At 40.2% G+C, this 18,683-nt stretch overlaps 1 protein-coding gene and 1 long non-coding RNA gene across 3 annotated transcripts in view; one reads left to right on the plus strand and one right to left on the minus strand.

Annotated features, from left to right (window-relative positions):
- The window catches only part of neurl1b (neuralized E3 ubiquitin protein ligase 1B), a 50,824-nt gene extending 36,222 nt beyond the window's left edge, over positions 1-14,602 (plus strand). Inside the window, exons 4-6 of one of the 2 annotated variants that reach the window (XM_089019827.1) lie at positions 5,501-6,220; positions 10,839-10,964; positions 13,037-14,602. In XM_089019827.1, coding sequence (XP_088875953.1) covers positions 5,501-6,220; positions 10,839-10,964; positions 13,037-13,275 — 1,085 coding nt within the window. In that variant the 3' untranslated portion in view covers positions 13,276-14,602. The remainder of the gene's footprint in view (positions 1-5,500; positions 6,221-10,838; positions 10,965-13,036) is intronic. The other variant, XM_089019834.1, reaches the window with a different exon arrangement.
- LOC148901092 (uncharacterized) lies at positions 452-10,933 on the minus strand. The gene is made up of 3 exons (XR_016118206.1): positions 10,807-10,933; positions 2,778-2,888; positions 452-920 (listed from the first exon to the last, which is right to left on the minus strand). It is a non-coding gene; the product is annotated as an uncharacterized LOC148901092 (long non-coding RNA).
- Positions 14,603-18,683: the final 4,081 nt, after the last annotated feature.

Genomic DNA, 18,683 nt, shown 5'->3' on the forward strand with positions numbered 1-18,683 from the left:
GGGGAGCAATGGGAAACAATGGCGAGAAGCAACTTGCACACAGTGGTGCAGAAACGGAACAATCCCGAAAGGATTATGGGATATGGGGGGGTGAGGGGCTTGGACAAAGATATAGAAAGTCCAGAGTAATACAAAGTACAAATACAAGTTGACAGCGTCCCGTTTTCGTACCCGCTGTCCTGAAGTGGTGGAAGTGGGGAGGCGTGGCCCCGTCCCCAGCTATCAATCCGAACGTGACAATATCAAACAAGTAGGTAGGTTTATTTGCCGGAGCAGCATTGCACAAAATCACGATGTTTCTTAACAAACGCGTAGGACAATTTTCTCCAGCATAACAGCATCTCACTCGCACAGCAATCGGGGGGAGGAAGGGGTGTCCACTGACGCAGAGCGGGTGGGATCGCCGCGACGCAAATGCCGCGTCGGACTTGAGACAGGTGACCTCTTCTGGCTTCTCCGTTAGCAGGGAGAGCAATTTTTGGAAAGCTCGCATGCGCGGGAAGCCGTGCGTATTTGGGTCAGCAGAAAGCGTGTGCGCCGACACAGTAATAAAGATCGATAATACGAAATATAAAATGTTTAAAATGACACTAAAAGTTATAAGATTTATAAATTAACTGTCAACATTTTGGTATATAATAGTATTTAATAGAAAACGTGAAACAACAGATTGACATTGTATACTATCCTGTCGTATCGGAGATGCCAGCGTGTCGTCATTTGTTATGATCCTCGCGTCAGCCATTTTGAATGCTTTTCGATTACGACCGTTTTGTCGGAACGAAACCCTGTTGTAACTCGGATGTTACCTGTATATTTCATGCTTTATCCTTCCAGGAGGGGGAAGCATTTCCATGGATATTCGCCATAGTCGCACTTTGTTCCACCTTCAGCTGTTGTTCAGTTGTTCAGTTTCGATTCTGGGAAAGACCACGCGGATTCCTTTTTTCATTGTTGATTACCATTTCTTTAGCTACGCTTCATTTCACATATATAGGTCCAAAACTACCAGCAAAAGGTTGTAGTTAGCTGACGAAGCCTCTTGGATAAGAAGCCAAACGTCCGACACCTTCAAAGAAGTACAGATGACGGCTGAAGAAACCTTCTCATCTATTGTATTATAATTAAAGAAATAAAATCAATAGAGATTGTACCAGAGTGAATGGGGCAATAAGGGCCAGTCACTGACAATAATCAGAAAGGACAAAAGAAGTAATCAGATTAGCTTCAGGGAGTTGTCCATTACTCCCCCCAACCTAAGAACAGGGACCTATCAAAGCAGGGGTCACCTCTGGACACTAAGGATATATATATATATATAGGGCCAGAGCTACCAGCACAACTTTAGTTCTCTGACGAAGTTTTTCAGATGAGGAGCGAAACGTCCGACACCTTCAAAGAAGTACAGATGACAGCTGAAGAAACCTTTTCAGCGATTGTAACACCTAATTCCCATTGAGGTGACAAATTGTATGCAATTTGATTATGTAATTTGATATATAGTACTATGTTTTTGGGCAATGTGCAAGGGAGGTTTTAGGCAAGTTCTGGCTGATAAATTGAAACGTTACTGTTACCCCGCTGTTGTGCTACTGTACCAGTCATGCATTGAACTCGAAACATTCAAGGTTGTAGGCCTATAGTGTTACTCTGTAGCCCTTTTTTTAATACTACTCTATGATCACTTCATGAGGAACATAGCATCGCCCCCTGCCCCATATACTTCAAACAGATACATAAAAAGGTCAACTTGACAGCCTTTAAAGGTTTAAAATGGCTATGAAGACAGCTAAACCTCAGGGCCCTATTTACATCGTGTCAATATATACAGAGCTAATTTAAGAAGCTTCCAGAGAGGGCAGAGAGCAGCTGTGCGGCCCAGTTCCAATGTCAACGTAAAGGACAACCGACACCATTTTTTTGTTTCCTAAATGACATCAGAAAAACGTTTTATAGCATCTCAAATACCCAAAACACGCAAATGCAAAACACCAATATTTTTTTTTTGTGACGTCACATCAGGATACTCCTTCACAAACTGCCTTGCTCCAGAATCAAAACAATGGTTTCAGAGAGTTCAGATTCGGAGAAGATGCTTTCTTGTTACTCATCCAGTTATGAATATGATTCAAATGGATCTGCAGAAGTCCTTCCGTATCAATTCGAGCCCTCTGGACTCCAATGTAGCATCCCACAAAATGCACAAGATGGTGCCAAAGCTCTGTTGGAAATGGGCTGATTTGTCTGCTGGGAATTTGTGTCAACTAGTATCAAATAGCAGTCTTGGTGCAACACACAATGATTCACTGTTGCGTTATTTATGTGTTTTTCCTTCTAATTACGCCATCAACACCGATCAATACAATGTTTGTATGTGTGTATGTGTGTCGCTTTCTCGGTCAGGGGCGTTCCTGAATCGTCATCAACTCAAAAACAAGACTTCTGGAATATTCAGCGCGAGTCTTGAAACGTAAACTGTCGCTATATGCGGGGGAATCTTTGTAAAATGCGCTCAGTAGAAGTCATTTGAAGTGATTTTACAAATAATGGACACAACTCGTCCGGAGGTGTCGGTTGTCCTTTAGGGGTAGTCGCATCATTGAGTGAGCAACAACATACAGTATAGGAGACATCAAGTCTCCATTTTGTTGAACCTCTCTAACTCTTAATGGCTCCTTCAACTGACTTTTGCCATTTCTTTAGCAAACTTTTGTTGGGGGCCTCATTGCGTTACTTTTTATTCCCGCCGCTGCCTGCCTCGCAGTTCCCTCCCTTACCGTGTTTATATTCAGTCTTGACAGGAGAGCTATGTCCATGTTTGGTCAAGGCGGCAGATCCCAGGAGCTTTGGTTGAGGGGGCCAGCGCGCTCATCTGCCCGACGCCATCACTAGAAATAGTCATAAAGGAATGGACCATAAGTCAAATGAGACATGAATAGTGCCAGTTTACTTTACAGCACTTGTGTAATGAAATCGTTTCAAATTAGCGGTGCAGTGAGTTGATCATAGGGAAGAAAAGTCACAAAGATGCTAACAAAATGTATTGGATTAGCCTTTATTAGACTCGCAGTGGAGAAATTTACATTTCACAACAGCAGAGTTATGGAAGTAAGATGAATCGAAGGGAAGAAGGAGTAAAAACGAAATATAGGAGCTGCTGTAAAGGCAGCCACCCTCACGGTGCCATCTTGAAATCAAAAGAACAAAACAACGACAAAGTTAACATGGACCAGAGGATGGGACCATGTTGGCTATCTGGCTATCTATTAGCTATTTGTTAGCTATCCATTAGCTAGCTGGCTAGCTATTACCTATTTATTTCCTATCCATTAGCTAGCTCGCTAGTTTTCTACCTATTTAAGTTACTTTGGGGTTGAGTGAACGCTGGCGCATGTGGCTGCCACTGCTCACCCACAGAAAAACACATACTGTGACTGTAAAGTGACCTTGAGAGTTTTGAAAGACGCTTAGAAATCAAATGGATTATTATTCTAGATAATAATATGACAACACAAAGACATAAATCACTCGATCTTCAGCACTTTTTGCATCCTCTTTGTTACAAGAAGCCGTTCTAGATGAAAGAAGAGATAATCAAAGCCTCCTTTTCACCAGTGGATTGGAGACATCATGGTGTCACACACCTTGTTCCTGTTTTTCGATGATCTCCTTCGTCTGCTCGACCGTAATTTTGTTTTGTGTCCTCTTCGGCTTAACACTAGCCTGTGGTGGGGTCTTTTTCTGTACCATAATAGCAAAAGTACTCCACTCGATAACAAACCACGTCTGCACTCAAAGGAAGGAGATGTGGAAAACTAGTCCGTCAGCCACCGTAGCGCAGTGTGGTTTGGTTCGTCCACCGAAAACTTGTTCGTATGCCAATATTATATTCTCGCGAATTTAATGTTCGTAAGGCGAAAAGTTTGTGAGCTAAAGCGTTCGTAGGCCGAGGTATTACTGTACTTAATTATTGCGAGAAATACTTGTTCAAAGTATTCATGTTTACATGTGAAATTTTGTTCCTAAAATTGATGAAAGAGAGGATCAAAGCGTCCTTTTCAGCAGTGGATCAGTGACATCATGGTAGAATGTGCACATCTACTACAAGCTAACTGTTGAAAGCAAACATGCAGCTGTAGCATCCATTGATGGAAGAGATTGAGTCACATCTCCTGTCCTACTACGTAAATCCGCTTCAATTCCAAGCTGCGACTGTCCAACAGCACCGACCTTTCCGCTGAACAATACAAGGCTGTGAAAATGCTGCCCATTGCTGCGGAAAAAAGCACAATCGCGACAGTTCCGCATACGCATCGGCGCTCTGCACTGACGCTCCTTTCGTCTTATCGTGGGCTCCTAAAGCCATGCATCCATCTAGCCACATGGAGTCTAATTAGCAGTAAAAAAAGGGAAAATAAACTGAACAGGACCCCAAAGTGATCTTGTTGACACACTGTCAGAGATGTTTGATTCGACACTGTGGACAAAGGTTCGAACCCAGAAAGATTGTCTTTTACTGCCGGCAGGAGACGTAGCCATTCATGACAGACGCCTGAATTCTGCAGCCCTCTGCCGAGCTATTTAATGAGAGTAGTAAAACATAGTTTTCTTGATTAGAATACCACACTTATTGAGTACTTCCTGAGGCTGCTAAAGAAGCATGGCCTGCCACAGGAGGTGCTGCAACATTTCTACACGGCTGTCATCGAATCCATCCTGTGTTCTTCCATTACCGTTTGGTTCGGGGCCGCCACAAAAATGTACAAAATCCGACTTCAACGAACAGTTTGGACGGCAGAAAAAATCATTGGGCCCTACCCACTCTCGAGGTTTTGCACACTGCAAGAAACCAAACTAGGGCAAAGAAAATCCTACTGGACCTTCCGCACCCTGCCCACCACCTTTTCCAGCTACTCCCCTTGGGCAGGCGCTACCGATCCAAATCCAGCAAACATTTAAACAGCTTCTTCCCCCAACTCTTTAAACAGTAACCCAAATAGAACTGTATAGTGCCGCTTTGCAATTTTTCGATGATGATACTAGTGCAGCGTAATTCCTTGTGTGTTCTACATACTTGGCAATAAAGATGATTCTGATTGTGATTCTAAGCATGAACAGCTGTAAGCAATAAAACATTGTCTTTTGCATGAACTGATACATTTGTAACCTGGCTAATGAGCTCTTCCTGTGTAGGACTTTCAAGTCGTAAATTACTCCGTTGATAAAGGAGTTTCCCAAGTACTTAATTCTGTCCAAGCCAGATCTCCTAGATGAAGATGACAGTTTGAACAAACTGTGTCTATTGACCTCAGATTGACCCCAGGTTGTCTGTGCTTCAATTGTGTATTTGAGTCACACATGTTGACTAAGCATATAACAGCATAAAACTTACAAATATGAGAACTTCTTTTTCTCCATCACACACGCAGATCCCATTTTTTAGCCTAAGACACAAAATATCCTGATCTAATCAAGTCACGCACTTTTTCTCCCTCTCCAGAAAGCACGTTTGCCGAGAGCGTTGGATCGAGCTGCCTGAGCGGCGCCCGCCTGAGCGCCTATCTGCCCCAGAGTAGCCACGACTCGGCTAATTACAGCAACAATCAACTGGAGACCAACCAGGCTGCCGCCGCCAAGATGGCTAACATCCAATTCAGTAATTACACTCAGCTCATCCCGTGCTACTCTTCCAACACATCCAACAAAGCCTCCTCCGGAATCTCCAGAGTGGTCCGCAACCTTCCTTCCCCGTTGGACGCCGACTTGCACTTTCACCCCATTCGCGGCTCCGACATCACACTGTCCGCAGACCGCTCGGCTGCCTGGATCCACTTTCTAGACGGTAGTCGGACTCTGGTGTTCGGTGATCGACCGCTACACACCGGAGAGACTTTATATGTCGAGGTTGGCCATTTAGGTCTGCCTTACTTTGGGGCACTCTTATTTGGTTTGACGTCCTGTGACCCGGCGAGTCTGCATGCCGGGGACCTGCCGGCCGACCCCGAGGTTCTGCTGGACCGTAAAGAGTACTGGGTGGTGCATCGCGGTTTTCCCATGCCGTGTTCCGGGGACGTACTCAGCTTCAGTCTGCTGCCCAGCGGAGAGCTGCACCACGGGGTGAACGGGGTGGGACGTGGCAGGCTGCTTTGCGTGGACTCTTCTGAGGTGCTCTGGGCCTTCTTCGCCCTGCACGGGGCTGTCAACAGACTCAGGATACTTGGTACGTTCAGAGTAGGTCTTCTTTTCCTTTTCGGGTTTTCCCTTCAGGGGTCGCCACAGCGAATCAGTGTCCTCCTTCTTCAGAGGTTTGATTCGCATGTTTGTTTTGGACAACTTCAGAGTACAGTGATACCTTGGCTTACGAACTTAATTGGTGCCCAGACAGAGTGTGTAAGGTGAAAAGTGTGTATCCCCAAAAATAATTTCCCATAGGAAACCATTAAAATGAGAATAATCCGTTCCCAGGTCCCCATAAAACATAATTTTCTACTTTCTAATTTTCTCAGCCTTAAAACTACACAAAATATACCTTATTTCATGTATAACAAATGTGCCATGGTATTATAATTAAAGAAATAAACTGTACAGTATAATAAAGTAGTTTTATTTACCTTTGTGATGGTCGTTGATGGCTTGATGGAATGGAGTGGCCGGTTTCCTCAGCATTAAACACTTGATGAGGAACGTAACATTCTTCTTTCACCATCTTGAGGAATGATCCCTTGTAGTTGCTTTCTATGCGATAATTTCATCAAGTTCCTCATTGATTGTGTTCTGTTTAGCTGGGTTGATAGCTTTTTGCATCAAGTGTACAGATGGCTTGTGCGGGTTATTTGTGGAGCCTGATTGATGGGATATTTTAACCTTCCAGTCTACAATCTGCTTTTGAACTATCAAAGTTGAAACAAGTCCAAATGTCACTGTTTTCTATCCATTTTCTCACCATTTCACTTTTTTCTTACTTTTGTTTTTTGTTTCAAGCTCTGTCGTATCCCTTTCGTATGTGTGTGTGTGTGTTCTTCTCTCTCTCTGTCGTCTGCCTGTCTCTTTAATATTTAACCCACCCCCACTCACTGCTGATTTCTTGACCAATCATGTGGCTTTAATTGAAGACTGTGGGCAGGGAATAGAGGACAAAACAGTAGGCGACCATTTTCTTGTTAGGAGTGATGTGTCGTTCACTCATTGTGGCAGCTCCGTGTGTATCCCGAAAAAGAATTTGTATGCCAAGGTAAAATTTTCATAAACGTACGTTACATTTAACTTCTACTGAGTGTATTTCACAAAGATTCCACTGCATATAGCTATATTTTACCATTTAAGACTCGCGCTGAATATTCCGGAAGTCTTGTTTTTGAGTTGGTGACGAGTCCGTACGTGACGTCACCGAAGGAACGCCCCTGACCGACACATTGTAGCAGTCCTTCCATCACGTCAATGCATTTGCTGTGCTTGTTTGGTCTGAAAAAGTCATGTTGCACCAAAAAGAGCCAGAAGAGGGCGACCAAGCTCCATATAAGGAATTTATCAGCCTGTGGAAACGGGCTGATTAATTCCTCACAGGGAGCTAGGTCGCCATTTTCTGCCTCTTTTCTGGGACTTCTTTAATCAATTGCAAACATGTATGCTTTCCTCTTGCTATAAAACGTTTTTCTGATATCAGTTAAGAAACAAAAAAGTGACGTCGGTTGTCCTTTAATCGATGGCAAACATTTATACTTTCCTCTTCAGAACTATTTGAAACATATTCATAACTGGATGTGTAATAAGAAAGCATATTCGCCGAATCTGAAGCCATTGTTTTGATTCTCGAGCAAGCCAAGACGTCTTGGCATCACGAACTGCTCAATTTTTTACAGATTTTGGACACTTTAAGTCATGTTTCTTGGTGTTTTGCATTTGACTAAAATATCAGCCTGAGTGTTTTGGGTATTTTAGATGCTATAAAACTTTTTTATGATGTCAGTTAGGAAACCAAAAAGTGATGTTGGTTGTCCTTTAAGCCTTTGTGAGTCATTTTATGGACGAATCAAGTATTCTCGCGATAGCGGTGGATTTCAAGGACATTGTTACAAGACTTGCTCCGTAACAGCCGTTGTCACTGTGTTTTTCGCATCCACATTTGCATTCATTTTTTTGTGGTAGTATTTTCAAGTGTTACAAATCAAATGTCTCGTTCACCGCATGGTAAGTGAAAATGAATTTTCTCTCCGAAACTACAATACATCTGATGAGTCTGCCAGTTCAGCGGACAATGAACCATATCTCGACAAGTAGGGTGAACAACGATTTCGGAGAAGCCTCGAGTGGTCAGAGGAGCCTATCCTTTCACATGAAATCCTCGAAAAACGATTGATGAAAACCCAGCAGAACTGAGCCCATTTCAAAGTCAGCTCTATTGTCAAATATGCTAATATTCATGACATACAGCACAGATGAAATTGCTGTCCTCTCGGACCCAGCACTTTGAATTATTAAGTGTTTTTATTGATAAAGGGATTATTGACTATACTGGTAGAGACTAATCGTTTTTCAGAACAAACTGGGCAGGATGTACAAAATGGTTTCCTAACAAAGAAAAATATTGGATTGATGCGGAGTGAACAATCTGACAATACAATACAATACAATACAATACAATACAATACAATACATTTTGTAGGGATGGGACAAAAAATGTCAATAATAATTCATCACACATTTTCTAATACCATATTAAAGTGCATTTAAATAGCTTTCAAATGACGTCGTATAGATTATTGTTCTATGACAAATAATAAGGAAATAATAGAATGTTTAATTTTCAAATATAAGGGGATTTTCTGCCTGTAATTACACAGTTAAAAAAATGAAAATCTGTGACCGAGTTCTTTATTACAGTTTAAACTATCATAACTTTCTTAATTTTTGGCGAATCTAAACGAGTGATGTATCATTGGAACGCGTTTGAAATTCTAAACATGAACAGAGAACTCAAGAAAAGATTCAAAATATAAATTAGCAAATATCAAGTAGCTATTAGCTGTCTAACTAGCTAGCTAGTTAGACAGCTAATAGATAGGAATTAGATAGCTAGCTAGGTAGCCATCAACGGTCACCCCGTTCAACCGGGAATAACTCAAATAGATCAAGTTAGCTAGCTAAATAGATAGCAAATAGCGAGCTAGCTAGGTAGCCAGCAACGGTGACCCCGTCGTTCAACTGGGAATAACTCAAATAGATTAAGTTAGCTAGCTAAATAGATAGCAAATAACAAGAAAAGATTCAAAATATAAATTAGCAAATATCAACGATCGAATGCAGGCAGATTTTCGTCAGAAATCAAAAATGGCTGTCACTGAATACTAGGAAAGAAAATTGCGAGCTGTAGAAATACAGTAAAGTCTCGTTATATCGATATTCAAGGGAGTCCGAAAAAATATCGATATAACCGGGACTATCGATATATCCGACCCTGTTTGCATGTAATTTTCTCCGTGCGTGCATAGAAATAGTATCGATATAACCGGGACTATCGATATATCCGATATCGATATAACGAGACTTTACTGTATATATGCTAATGCTTCTTTTTGCTTGAAACTTGGCAGTTACGGAGAGAAATATATATTCTGCCACTTCTATGAGTTATAAGAATACAACTTACTCACCTTTATAAAGTGTAATGTTCGAAAAAAAAAGAGCGTAAACTTCAATCATTTTTTCCCCGTTTCTTGTCGGATTCGGAAATTTCAACAACCAGCATGGAGGGAAACGTGTAATACGTCATCATAAACTGCATAGCTTGGAAATTCCCATGAAAAACGATTACGTACTTCACAAAAAGGCAATGATATACGACAGAGTGCGCTCGGTTCACTGGATAGAAACAATCGCGGTGGAATATAGGTGACTGTAGCGGACCTACATTTTGATTTATATAGCAATTTAACAATAGCTGAAGTTGTAACGAAGCGCTTAACATGGAAAACTATCATCTACAGTGAATAAAGCAGTCACAAAGATAGAAGAAAGAAGTTAAAACTAAGATCAAGTCTGAATCATGCTAAGTCAAATGCCAAAGATTACAAGTGAATTTTAAAGCGTCTTTAAAAGCATCGAGTCAGTGATCACCAGATGTTTATGTTTATGTGGCAGACAAGCAAAGCCCAAAAAACTGGGACATCGCACTCCTGGTGTTGAACTATGACTAGGGTTTTTCTCTGTGGAGCTTATCAATGTCCCACATCTTAAAAACATGCATGTGAGGCTGATTAAATGCCCTAAATCAAGGGTCGGGAAAGAAGTCCTTTCGTATCAATTCGAGCCGTCTGGACTCCAATGTAGCGTCCCAAAAGATGGCGCCCAAGCTCCGTTGGAAATGGGCTGATTTGTCTGCTGGGAATTTGTGTCAACTAGTATCTAATAGTAGTCTTGGTGCAACACACAACGATTCATCATCGCGTTATCTATGTTTTCCTTCTAATTTCGCCATCAACACAAAGTTTTCAGACCAAACAAAGTACCCAAAATGCATTGTGTGTCGCTTTCTCGGTCAGGGGCACGTCAGGCATCGTCGTCAACTCGAAAACAAGATTCCTGAATAGTCAGCGCGAGTCTTAAAACGTAAAATATAGCTATATGCGGTGGAATCTTTGTAAAATACTCTCAGTCAAAGTCATCTGAAGTGATTTTAAAAATTATGGACACAACTTGTCCGGCGGAGGTCGGTTGTCCTTTAAGACATAAAGAGCACTTTGACCAGATCAAAGGTGGAGGTTACATCAGGGGAAAAACATGCACTTCCTGTCATGCATCACCGCATACCTCTTCATTAGTGTCTTTATCTTTGTGACCAGGAACGATACAGTCAAATCCTCCCCCGACATCTCCCGGCACCTCCCAGGGCAGCAGTCCAGAAGACAGCGATTCAGAACTGGCCTTCGGTGTCAACAGATCCCCCTCTGCGTCTGAATCCTCTCTGGGTGAGAACAACACATCTATTGCTGGATAGGAAAGTGTATTAGCTAAACTGGTGGGGACTCATGGTAATAATAATAATAATAATAATAATAATACATGCCATTTATCAGCCCCTTTCAAAACTCAGGGTCAATTCACAGTCACAGGATCACTTTTTCTGTGGGTGAGCACTCAACCGGGAATAACTGAAATAGATCAAGTTAGCTAGCTAGCTAATAGAAAGCTAATAGCTAGCTAGCTAGTTAGACAGCTAATAGTTAGCAAATAGCTAGCTAGCTAGTTAGACAGCTAGACACCCCATTCAACTGGGAATAACTCAAATAGATCAAGTTAGCTAGCTAAATAGATAGCAAATAGCTAGCTAGCAAGGTAGCCAGCAACGGTGCCCCCGTTCAAACGGGACTAACTCAAATATATCACGTTAGCTAGCTAGCTAATAGATAACTAATAGCTAGGTAGCTAGTTAGACAGCAAATAGAGAGCAAATAGCTAGCTAGCTAGGTAGCCAACAAAGGTGACCCCGTTTAACGGGGAATAACTCAAATAGATCAAGTTAGCTAGCTAAATAGATACCAAATAGCTAGCTAGCTAGGTAGCCAGCAACGGTGCCCCCGTTCAACCGGCAATAACTCAAATATCAAGTTAGCTAGCTAGCTAATAAATAACTAATAGCTAGGTAGCTAGTTAGACAGCAAATAGAGAGCAAATAGCTAGCTAGTTAGGTAGCCAGAAACGGTGATCCCGTTCAACCGGGAATAACTAAAATAGATCCAAGTTAGCTAGCTAAATAGATAGCAAATATCTAGCTAGCTAGGTAGCCAGCAACGGTGACCCTGTTCAACTGGGAATAACTCAAAAAGATCAAGTTAGCTAGCATCGTTAGCGTCAAGCTTGTTACAAGCTTGGTTTGCCTTGTAATGTTTGACTTTTAACTCATCACTGTCAGATGTGCAAAAATGTGTGCACTCCAGTGCCAGGGTTTTTGTCATTGTCACTCAAATTCCAGGAAACACATAATATTGAGATTTAGGACTACATAACCATCCGATACAGTGTTAGAAACTTTACGCTCTCCTCTTTCATCTGGAAAAAAACGAGTTCATTCCTAAATTGTACGGGTGTGGAGTTAAATGAGTTGGAAATGAGGACGGCACAATGCACTTTGCGGTACTTTGTTTTGTCTGAAAACCTCGTGTTGATCCGTGTTGATGGCGAAATTAGAAGGAAAACACATAAATAACGCGATGGTGAATCGTTGTGTGTTGCACCAAGACTATTATTGATATTCGCTGACACAAATTCCAAGCAGACAAATCAACCCATTTCCAATGGAGCTCTGGCGCCATCTTGTGCATTTTCTGGGAATCTACACCTCAGTCTTAATGCCTCAAAATGGCACGGAATAAATTCTTTAATCGATTGCAAACATGTATGCTTTCCTCTTCAGAACTATTTGAATCATATTCATAACTGGATGCGTAACAAGAAAGCATCTTCTCCGAATCCGAAGCCATTGTTTTGATTCTCGAGCAAGGCAAGACGTCTTGGCGTGACGTCACGAAGTGGGGGCGGGACTTTCTGAAAATGCCCAATTCGCAGCTAAATTTTTTTGCAGATTTAGCACACTTTAAGTCATTTTTATTGGGGTTTTGAATTTGACTAAAAATGTCAGCCTGCGTGTTTTGGGTATTTTAGATGCTATAAAACGTTTTTCTGACATCAGTTAGCAAACAAAAAAAATGGTGTCGGTTGTCCTTTAAGGCTTAGAAACTTAGAAAGTAGAAAATAATGTTTCATGGGGACCTGGGAACGAATTATTCTCATTTTAATGTTTTCCTATGGGAAATTAATTTTTGGAATACACCCTTTTCGCCTTACACACACTGTCTGGGAACCAATTAAGTTCGTAAGCCAAGGTATCACTGTATTGTTACTATAGCATGTGAAAAAAGAGAAATGCTGCCCTCTTGTGGAAGGGATACAACATTACCAGAAGTAAGAATTCCCAACACCTAGAAAACAGAAAGAATTGCGATCAATATATGTCCTAAACACGTTCTCTTCTTCTCTATAGAAACTGGCCCCAGTCCCTCCCTCAGTCCTCCCGTCTCGGCTGGCTCCGATTGGCTCTTTAGCGAAAAGAACGCGGAATGCACCATTTGCTTCGATCAAGAAGTGGACACGGTCATCTACACGTGCGGTCACATGTGCCTTTGCAACGATTGCGGACTGAAGCTCAAAAGGCAGATCAACGCCTGCTGCCCGATATGCAGGAAGCCCATTAAAGATGTGATCAAAACATATAGGCCGTGATGATGGCTGTTAGCATGAACAGTCTCGCTTCATATGGTTGGATGCCAACTGCAGATTAGCCATAAAAGGACATCATTGTGCTTGTGGGATTTTTGTATGTTAATCATCTCTGGAAGCAACAAACAAAAGCTACGCTGTCTAATCATCATTTTAACAAATAAGACTACATACATGAGCGCTTCTATTTTTGGTATCAATTGATGCGATGCATTATGTGCCAATGTTCTTTACCCATCATGCTTTCTGTAATGTATTCCCACAATAATACATGTCTTTGTTGCAAATGTTTTTTTTTTTTTTTTTGCTACAGCTGGAAAAAAAAGACATTTAGTGCCTTATGATGATCGTTTTCTCACGTGTTGTGTTCAAGTGATGAATTGACAATCTGGACCATATGATTTTAAAGGACAAGCGACACCTCCGGACAAGTTGTGTCCATAATTTGTAAAATGACTTCAAATGACTTCTACTGAGCGTATTTTACAAAGATTCCATCGCATATAGCTATATTTTACCTTTTAAGACTCACGCTGAATATTCAGGAAGTCTTGTTTTTGAGTTGGTGACGAGTCCGTACGTGACGTCACTAAAGGAACGCCCCTGACCGAGAAAGCAACACACAATGCATTTTGGGTACTTTGTTTGGTCTGAAAACTTCGTGTTAATGGCTAAATTAGAAGGAAAACACATAAATAACGCAATGGTGAATCGTTGTGTATTGCACCAAGACTACTATTTGATACTAGTTGACACAAATTCCCAGCACACAAATCAGCCCATTTTCAACGGAGCTTGGGTGCCATTTTCTGGGACGCTACATTGGAGTCCAGACGCCTCAAAATGACACGAAATGACTTCTTTAATCGATTGCAAACATGTATGCTTTCCTCTTCAGAACTATTTGAATCATATTCATAACTAGATGAGAAACAAGAAAGCATCTTCTCCGAATCTGAACTCTCTGAAGCCATTGTTTTGTGTCTGGAGTATTCTGGCGTGACGTCACGAACAAGGGGGCGGGACCTTCGGAAACTCGCCATTTCCGAGGTCATTTTGAAGCTGTTTTGGGACACTTTTAAGTCATGTTTTTATTGGTGTTTTGCATTTGACTAAAAATATCAGCCTGCGTGTTTTGGGTATTTTAGATGCTATAAAACGTTTTTTTGATGCTAGTTAGGAAACAAAAAAATGGTGTCGGTTGTCCTTTAAAGTGCAGTACAATAACGTTTGTGATGGACAAAGATATATTTTCACACATTAAAGGAATGTTTGCACTTTGAGACGACAACAATAAATCTGAGTTAATACATTTGAATGTGTTTTTTATTTCAACAGAAAACAGCGCTATAAATATATTTTTTATGTTTATATTTTTATTTCAATCAGCATAATGATCATGTATAAAAATGAGTGCATTCATTCAATCGCTTCATGAGTTTATGTTACTTCCGGGTTGAGTGAATGGCTGCCGATGATCACCCGTGGGGAGAAAAAAATGTTCTTATCCCGTGACCGTAGTGTCCTTGAGTTTTGAAAGCCGCTTATAAATAATTTTATTATTATTATTATTATTATTATTATTATTATTATTATTATTATTATCATTATTGTACAGTATGGTATGTATTTGTTAAGTTGTTCGAGCATCCGCTGACCTGCCGCTGCGTTCAGGAACCTCAGGACGAAACAAGACGAGCGATTTTTTATAAACGTCGACATTTTTTTCGATTAAATACCACCCTTTTACACAACGAGGTTTTAATATACCAACTCTCTTGTTTGTTTGTATTGTTATGTCATGTAAATTTATTGTAAACAAAGTCAGATATGAGCAGTAGATGTTTGAATTGGTGGTGTGTGTTACTTCCGGATTTAGTGAATGCGGCACGTCTGGCTGCCGCTGCTCATCCGCAGAAAATCTTGTAACTTTAAAGCGTCCTTGAGAATTTTGAAAGACGTTTATAAATTAAATGTATTATTATTATTATTAAATTACACGTAACACAATTTCAAAAACCTGCATTGTAATTTCACAACAGACTTGGTGTTTTGCCCAACGTAACACAGTATTGAGAGAAAATACTTTAGCCCCCCCTTGTGGTCATTAATGGCATCGGCAGTTTCCAGCTGCTGACTTGACTGTCTCATCACTAAAATGCAATTTATATTTGCCATTGATGTGAACATACATCATTTTGGGGCAGCTGGCAGAACGGAGAGAATTGTGGCACAGAAAGACGAGCGCAAAAATCAAACCTTGATCCCAAAAAATTGTGAGGCGGATTTCCTGACCACTGTTCATAGGATATAACTAAATATCGGAAAATATACATCTATATACACGCATACGCAGGTACATCTATAACTATTTCTATATCTATATCTATTTCTATATCTGGAGCGATAGCTAGATAGCTATAGCTATCTATATCAACATCTATGTCTGTCTATATCTACATCTAATCCACATCTATATCGATCAATATCTACATCTATATCTAGTGTATATATATCTATATATACATTTATATTTATCAATATCTATATAGACACATCTATTTTTATCTACATCTACATCTATATCTTTATCTACATCTGCATCTACCTATATCTTTATCTACATCTACATCTATCTATATCTTTACATCTACATCTATATACCTTTATCTACTTCTATATCCATCTACATCTACATCTATCTACATCTACATTTATCTACATCCATCTACATCTACATTTATATCTACATCCATCTACATCTATCTACATCTATCTACATCCATCTACATCTATCTACATCTACATCTATCTATATCTTTATCTACATCTATCTATACCTTTGTCTACATCTGTCTACTTATATATCCATCTACATCTACATGTATCTACATCTGCATCCATCTACATCTACATCCATCTACATCTACATCTATCTACAACTACATCTATCTACATCCATCTACATCTATCTATCTATCTATCTATCTATCTATCTATCTATCTATCTATCTATCTATCTATCTATCTATCTATCCATCTATCTATCTATCTATCTATCTATCTATCTATCTATCTATCTATCTATCTGAGATGTCATTCTTTTTCTTTTCAAGTTTTTACGTGATTTTCAAGAGACATAATATAAATAAGTTAGTGGTGTGTGTGTGTATGGATGTGTGTGTGTTTCTGAATCTGGGGTGTTTTTTCTTTTTTGGTGTGCAAAAAGCACTGTGCGGCGATGCGTGCTGCGTGGATAAAACAGCAGCTCACAGCGAGTGATTAATAATTGTTAAGGATGACGCTGACTGTAAATTAAAGATGAAGTAAGAGTTGGAGGAAGAGCGCAAATGGAAGAATACACTTTTGCGTGACTTCATTTCCCAGCATTTCAGCTGCAAGCAGGTAAAATGGAGTGTTTTGTTATGCTCTGCCGCTTATGTTTAATACTCTTGGAGTCATTGTTTTTCTTCTCCTCCACTGGTCCATTCATGTTGTTAATCTTACACCTTTAGAACTCATCGAAAATTGCAAGTTTCACAACATCTTGATGTCAGAAAAAAAGCCCAAAAAGTTTTTTTGGTTATATTAAAATAAATACACGTTATTGTTTTATATAACATTATATATACATTTGGATATAGGTATACAAATCTCGGGCCCACTCCGCCACCGCCTCATTGAGACTTTTTTTTCCTTCGGCGTCCGCCTAAATCTGAGCGTGTGTGTTGGCCGACCTCTTCGGACTTCTCCGTTAGCAGGGAAAGCCATTTTTCAAAAGCGCGTATGCGTGGGAAATCGTGCGTATTTGGGTCAGCAGAACAACACAGTAATAAAAATCGATAATATAAAACATAAAATGATAAAAATGACATGAAAACTTACAAGATTTATAATTTAACTGTAAGCAGTTTGGTATATAATAGTATTCAATAGAAAACGTTGCATAAAAATAACAGATTGACATCGTATACTATCCTGTAGTGTAAACGTCACATCGGCCATTTTGAATGGATCTCGATTTACGACCGTTTGACTTACGACCGTTTTATCAGAACGGAACCTGGTCGTAACTCGGATGTTACCTGCATATATATACATATACAGGTAACACCCTCGGGTTCCGTTCCGACAAAACGGTCGTAAGTCAAATGTTTTTTAATTTAAAATGGATTATTTTCTTACAGACAGTGTGTTGTAGGTGTTCAAATACCTGACATGTTTCGGCGTATACGTCCGCCTTCGTCAGAGTGAGTGTCCGACACTCTTTTAATAGTTTTAAAATAGTTTTAAATTAGATATCAAGTAGACAGGATGAACTTAATACAACTATAACGTAAGTCAAATGGTCGTAAGTCGAAATCCATGCTAGCTAGCTATCTCACTAGCTAGCTAGCTATTTGCTATCTAGCTGGCTGGCCAGCTATCTACCTAGCTATCTATTAGCTATATAGCCCACGATAAGAAGAAAGGAGCGTCAGCGCAGAGCGCCGATGCGTATGTGGAACTGTCGCGGCTTAGAATTGAAGCGGATTCATGAGGGACAGGAGATGTGAGACAATCTCTTTACGTCAATGGATGCGACAGCTGCGTGTTTGCTTTCAACATTTAGCTTGTAATACATGTGCACATTCCACCGTGACGTCCTTGATCCACTGCTGAAAAGGACACCTTGATCCCCTCCTCTTTCATTTAGAACTGCTTCATGTCACAAAGAGGGTACAGCAACTGCTAAAGAATAATTGACTCTGTGTCTTTGTGTTGTCATATTATTATTATTATTATTTTACTTTATGTTATTCCGGGTTGAGTGAATGCTGGCGCGTGTGGCTACCGCTGCTCACCCGCAGAAAAAAATATCCTGTGACTGTAAGGTGTCCTTGAGAGAGAGTTTTGAAAGGTGCTTGTAAATGAAATGTATTATTATTATTATTATTATTTATTTATTACGTTCTATGAGCTTTTTTTGACCGGCAAAATCTGTATTCCCGGGCAAACAAAAACTGCAATGTTTATGCGTCAAAAATGCATTAAGCATGAATTCACATGAATCACATCAGACGACAGCACATGCCTCGTCAAGTCAAGGTTTGTATTGTATCCAATAAATAATCAAGGTTGCACAACTGAAAGAGCATTTTTAACGCTTAGATTTATGTAGACTATTTGATTATTATTATTATTATTATTCTCTCCACTCGATCAATCTTCAGAGTCAAAATGTGTGAAATAGCTCACTCTGTCACATTTCCATTTGTGACCGACGGGTGGCATATAGTAAGGCCATGCCTGCAGCTGCACAGCTGTTGGTCCTTTATTGTTTGTTTCATCTTGTCCATTTTTTTAACTCGTGGTTTTGTTTGCTACTTTGGACCTTTCTGTTCTGATGACTTTATTGTTTGAGATTTTGT

Source organism: Hippocampus bargibanti, linkage group LG02 (assembly GCF_051943395.1).
Source record: "Hippocampus bargibanti isolate YZ-2025 linkage group LG02, ASM5194339v1, whole genome shotgun sequence".
NCBI lineage: Eukaryota > Metazoa > Chordata > Actinopteri > Syngnathiformes > Syngnathidae > Hippocampus > Hippocampus bargibanti.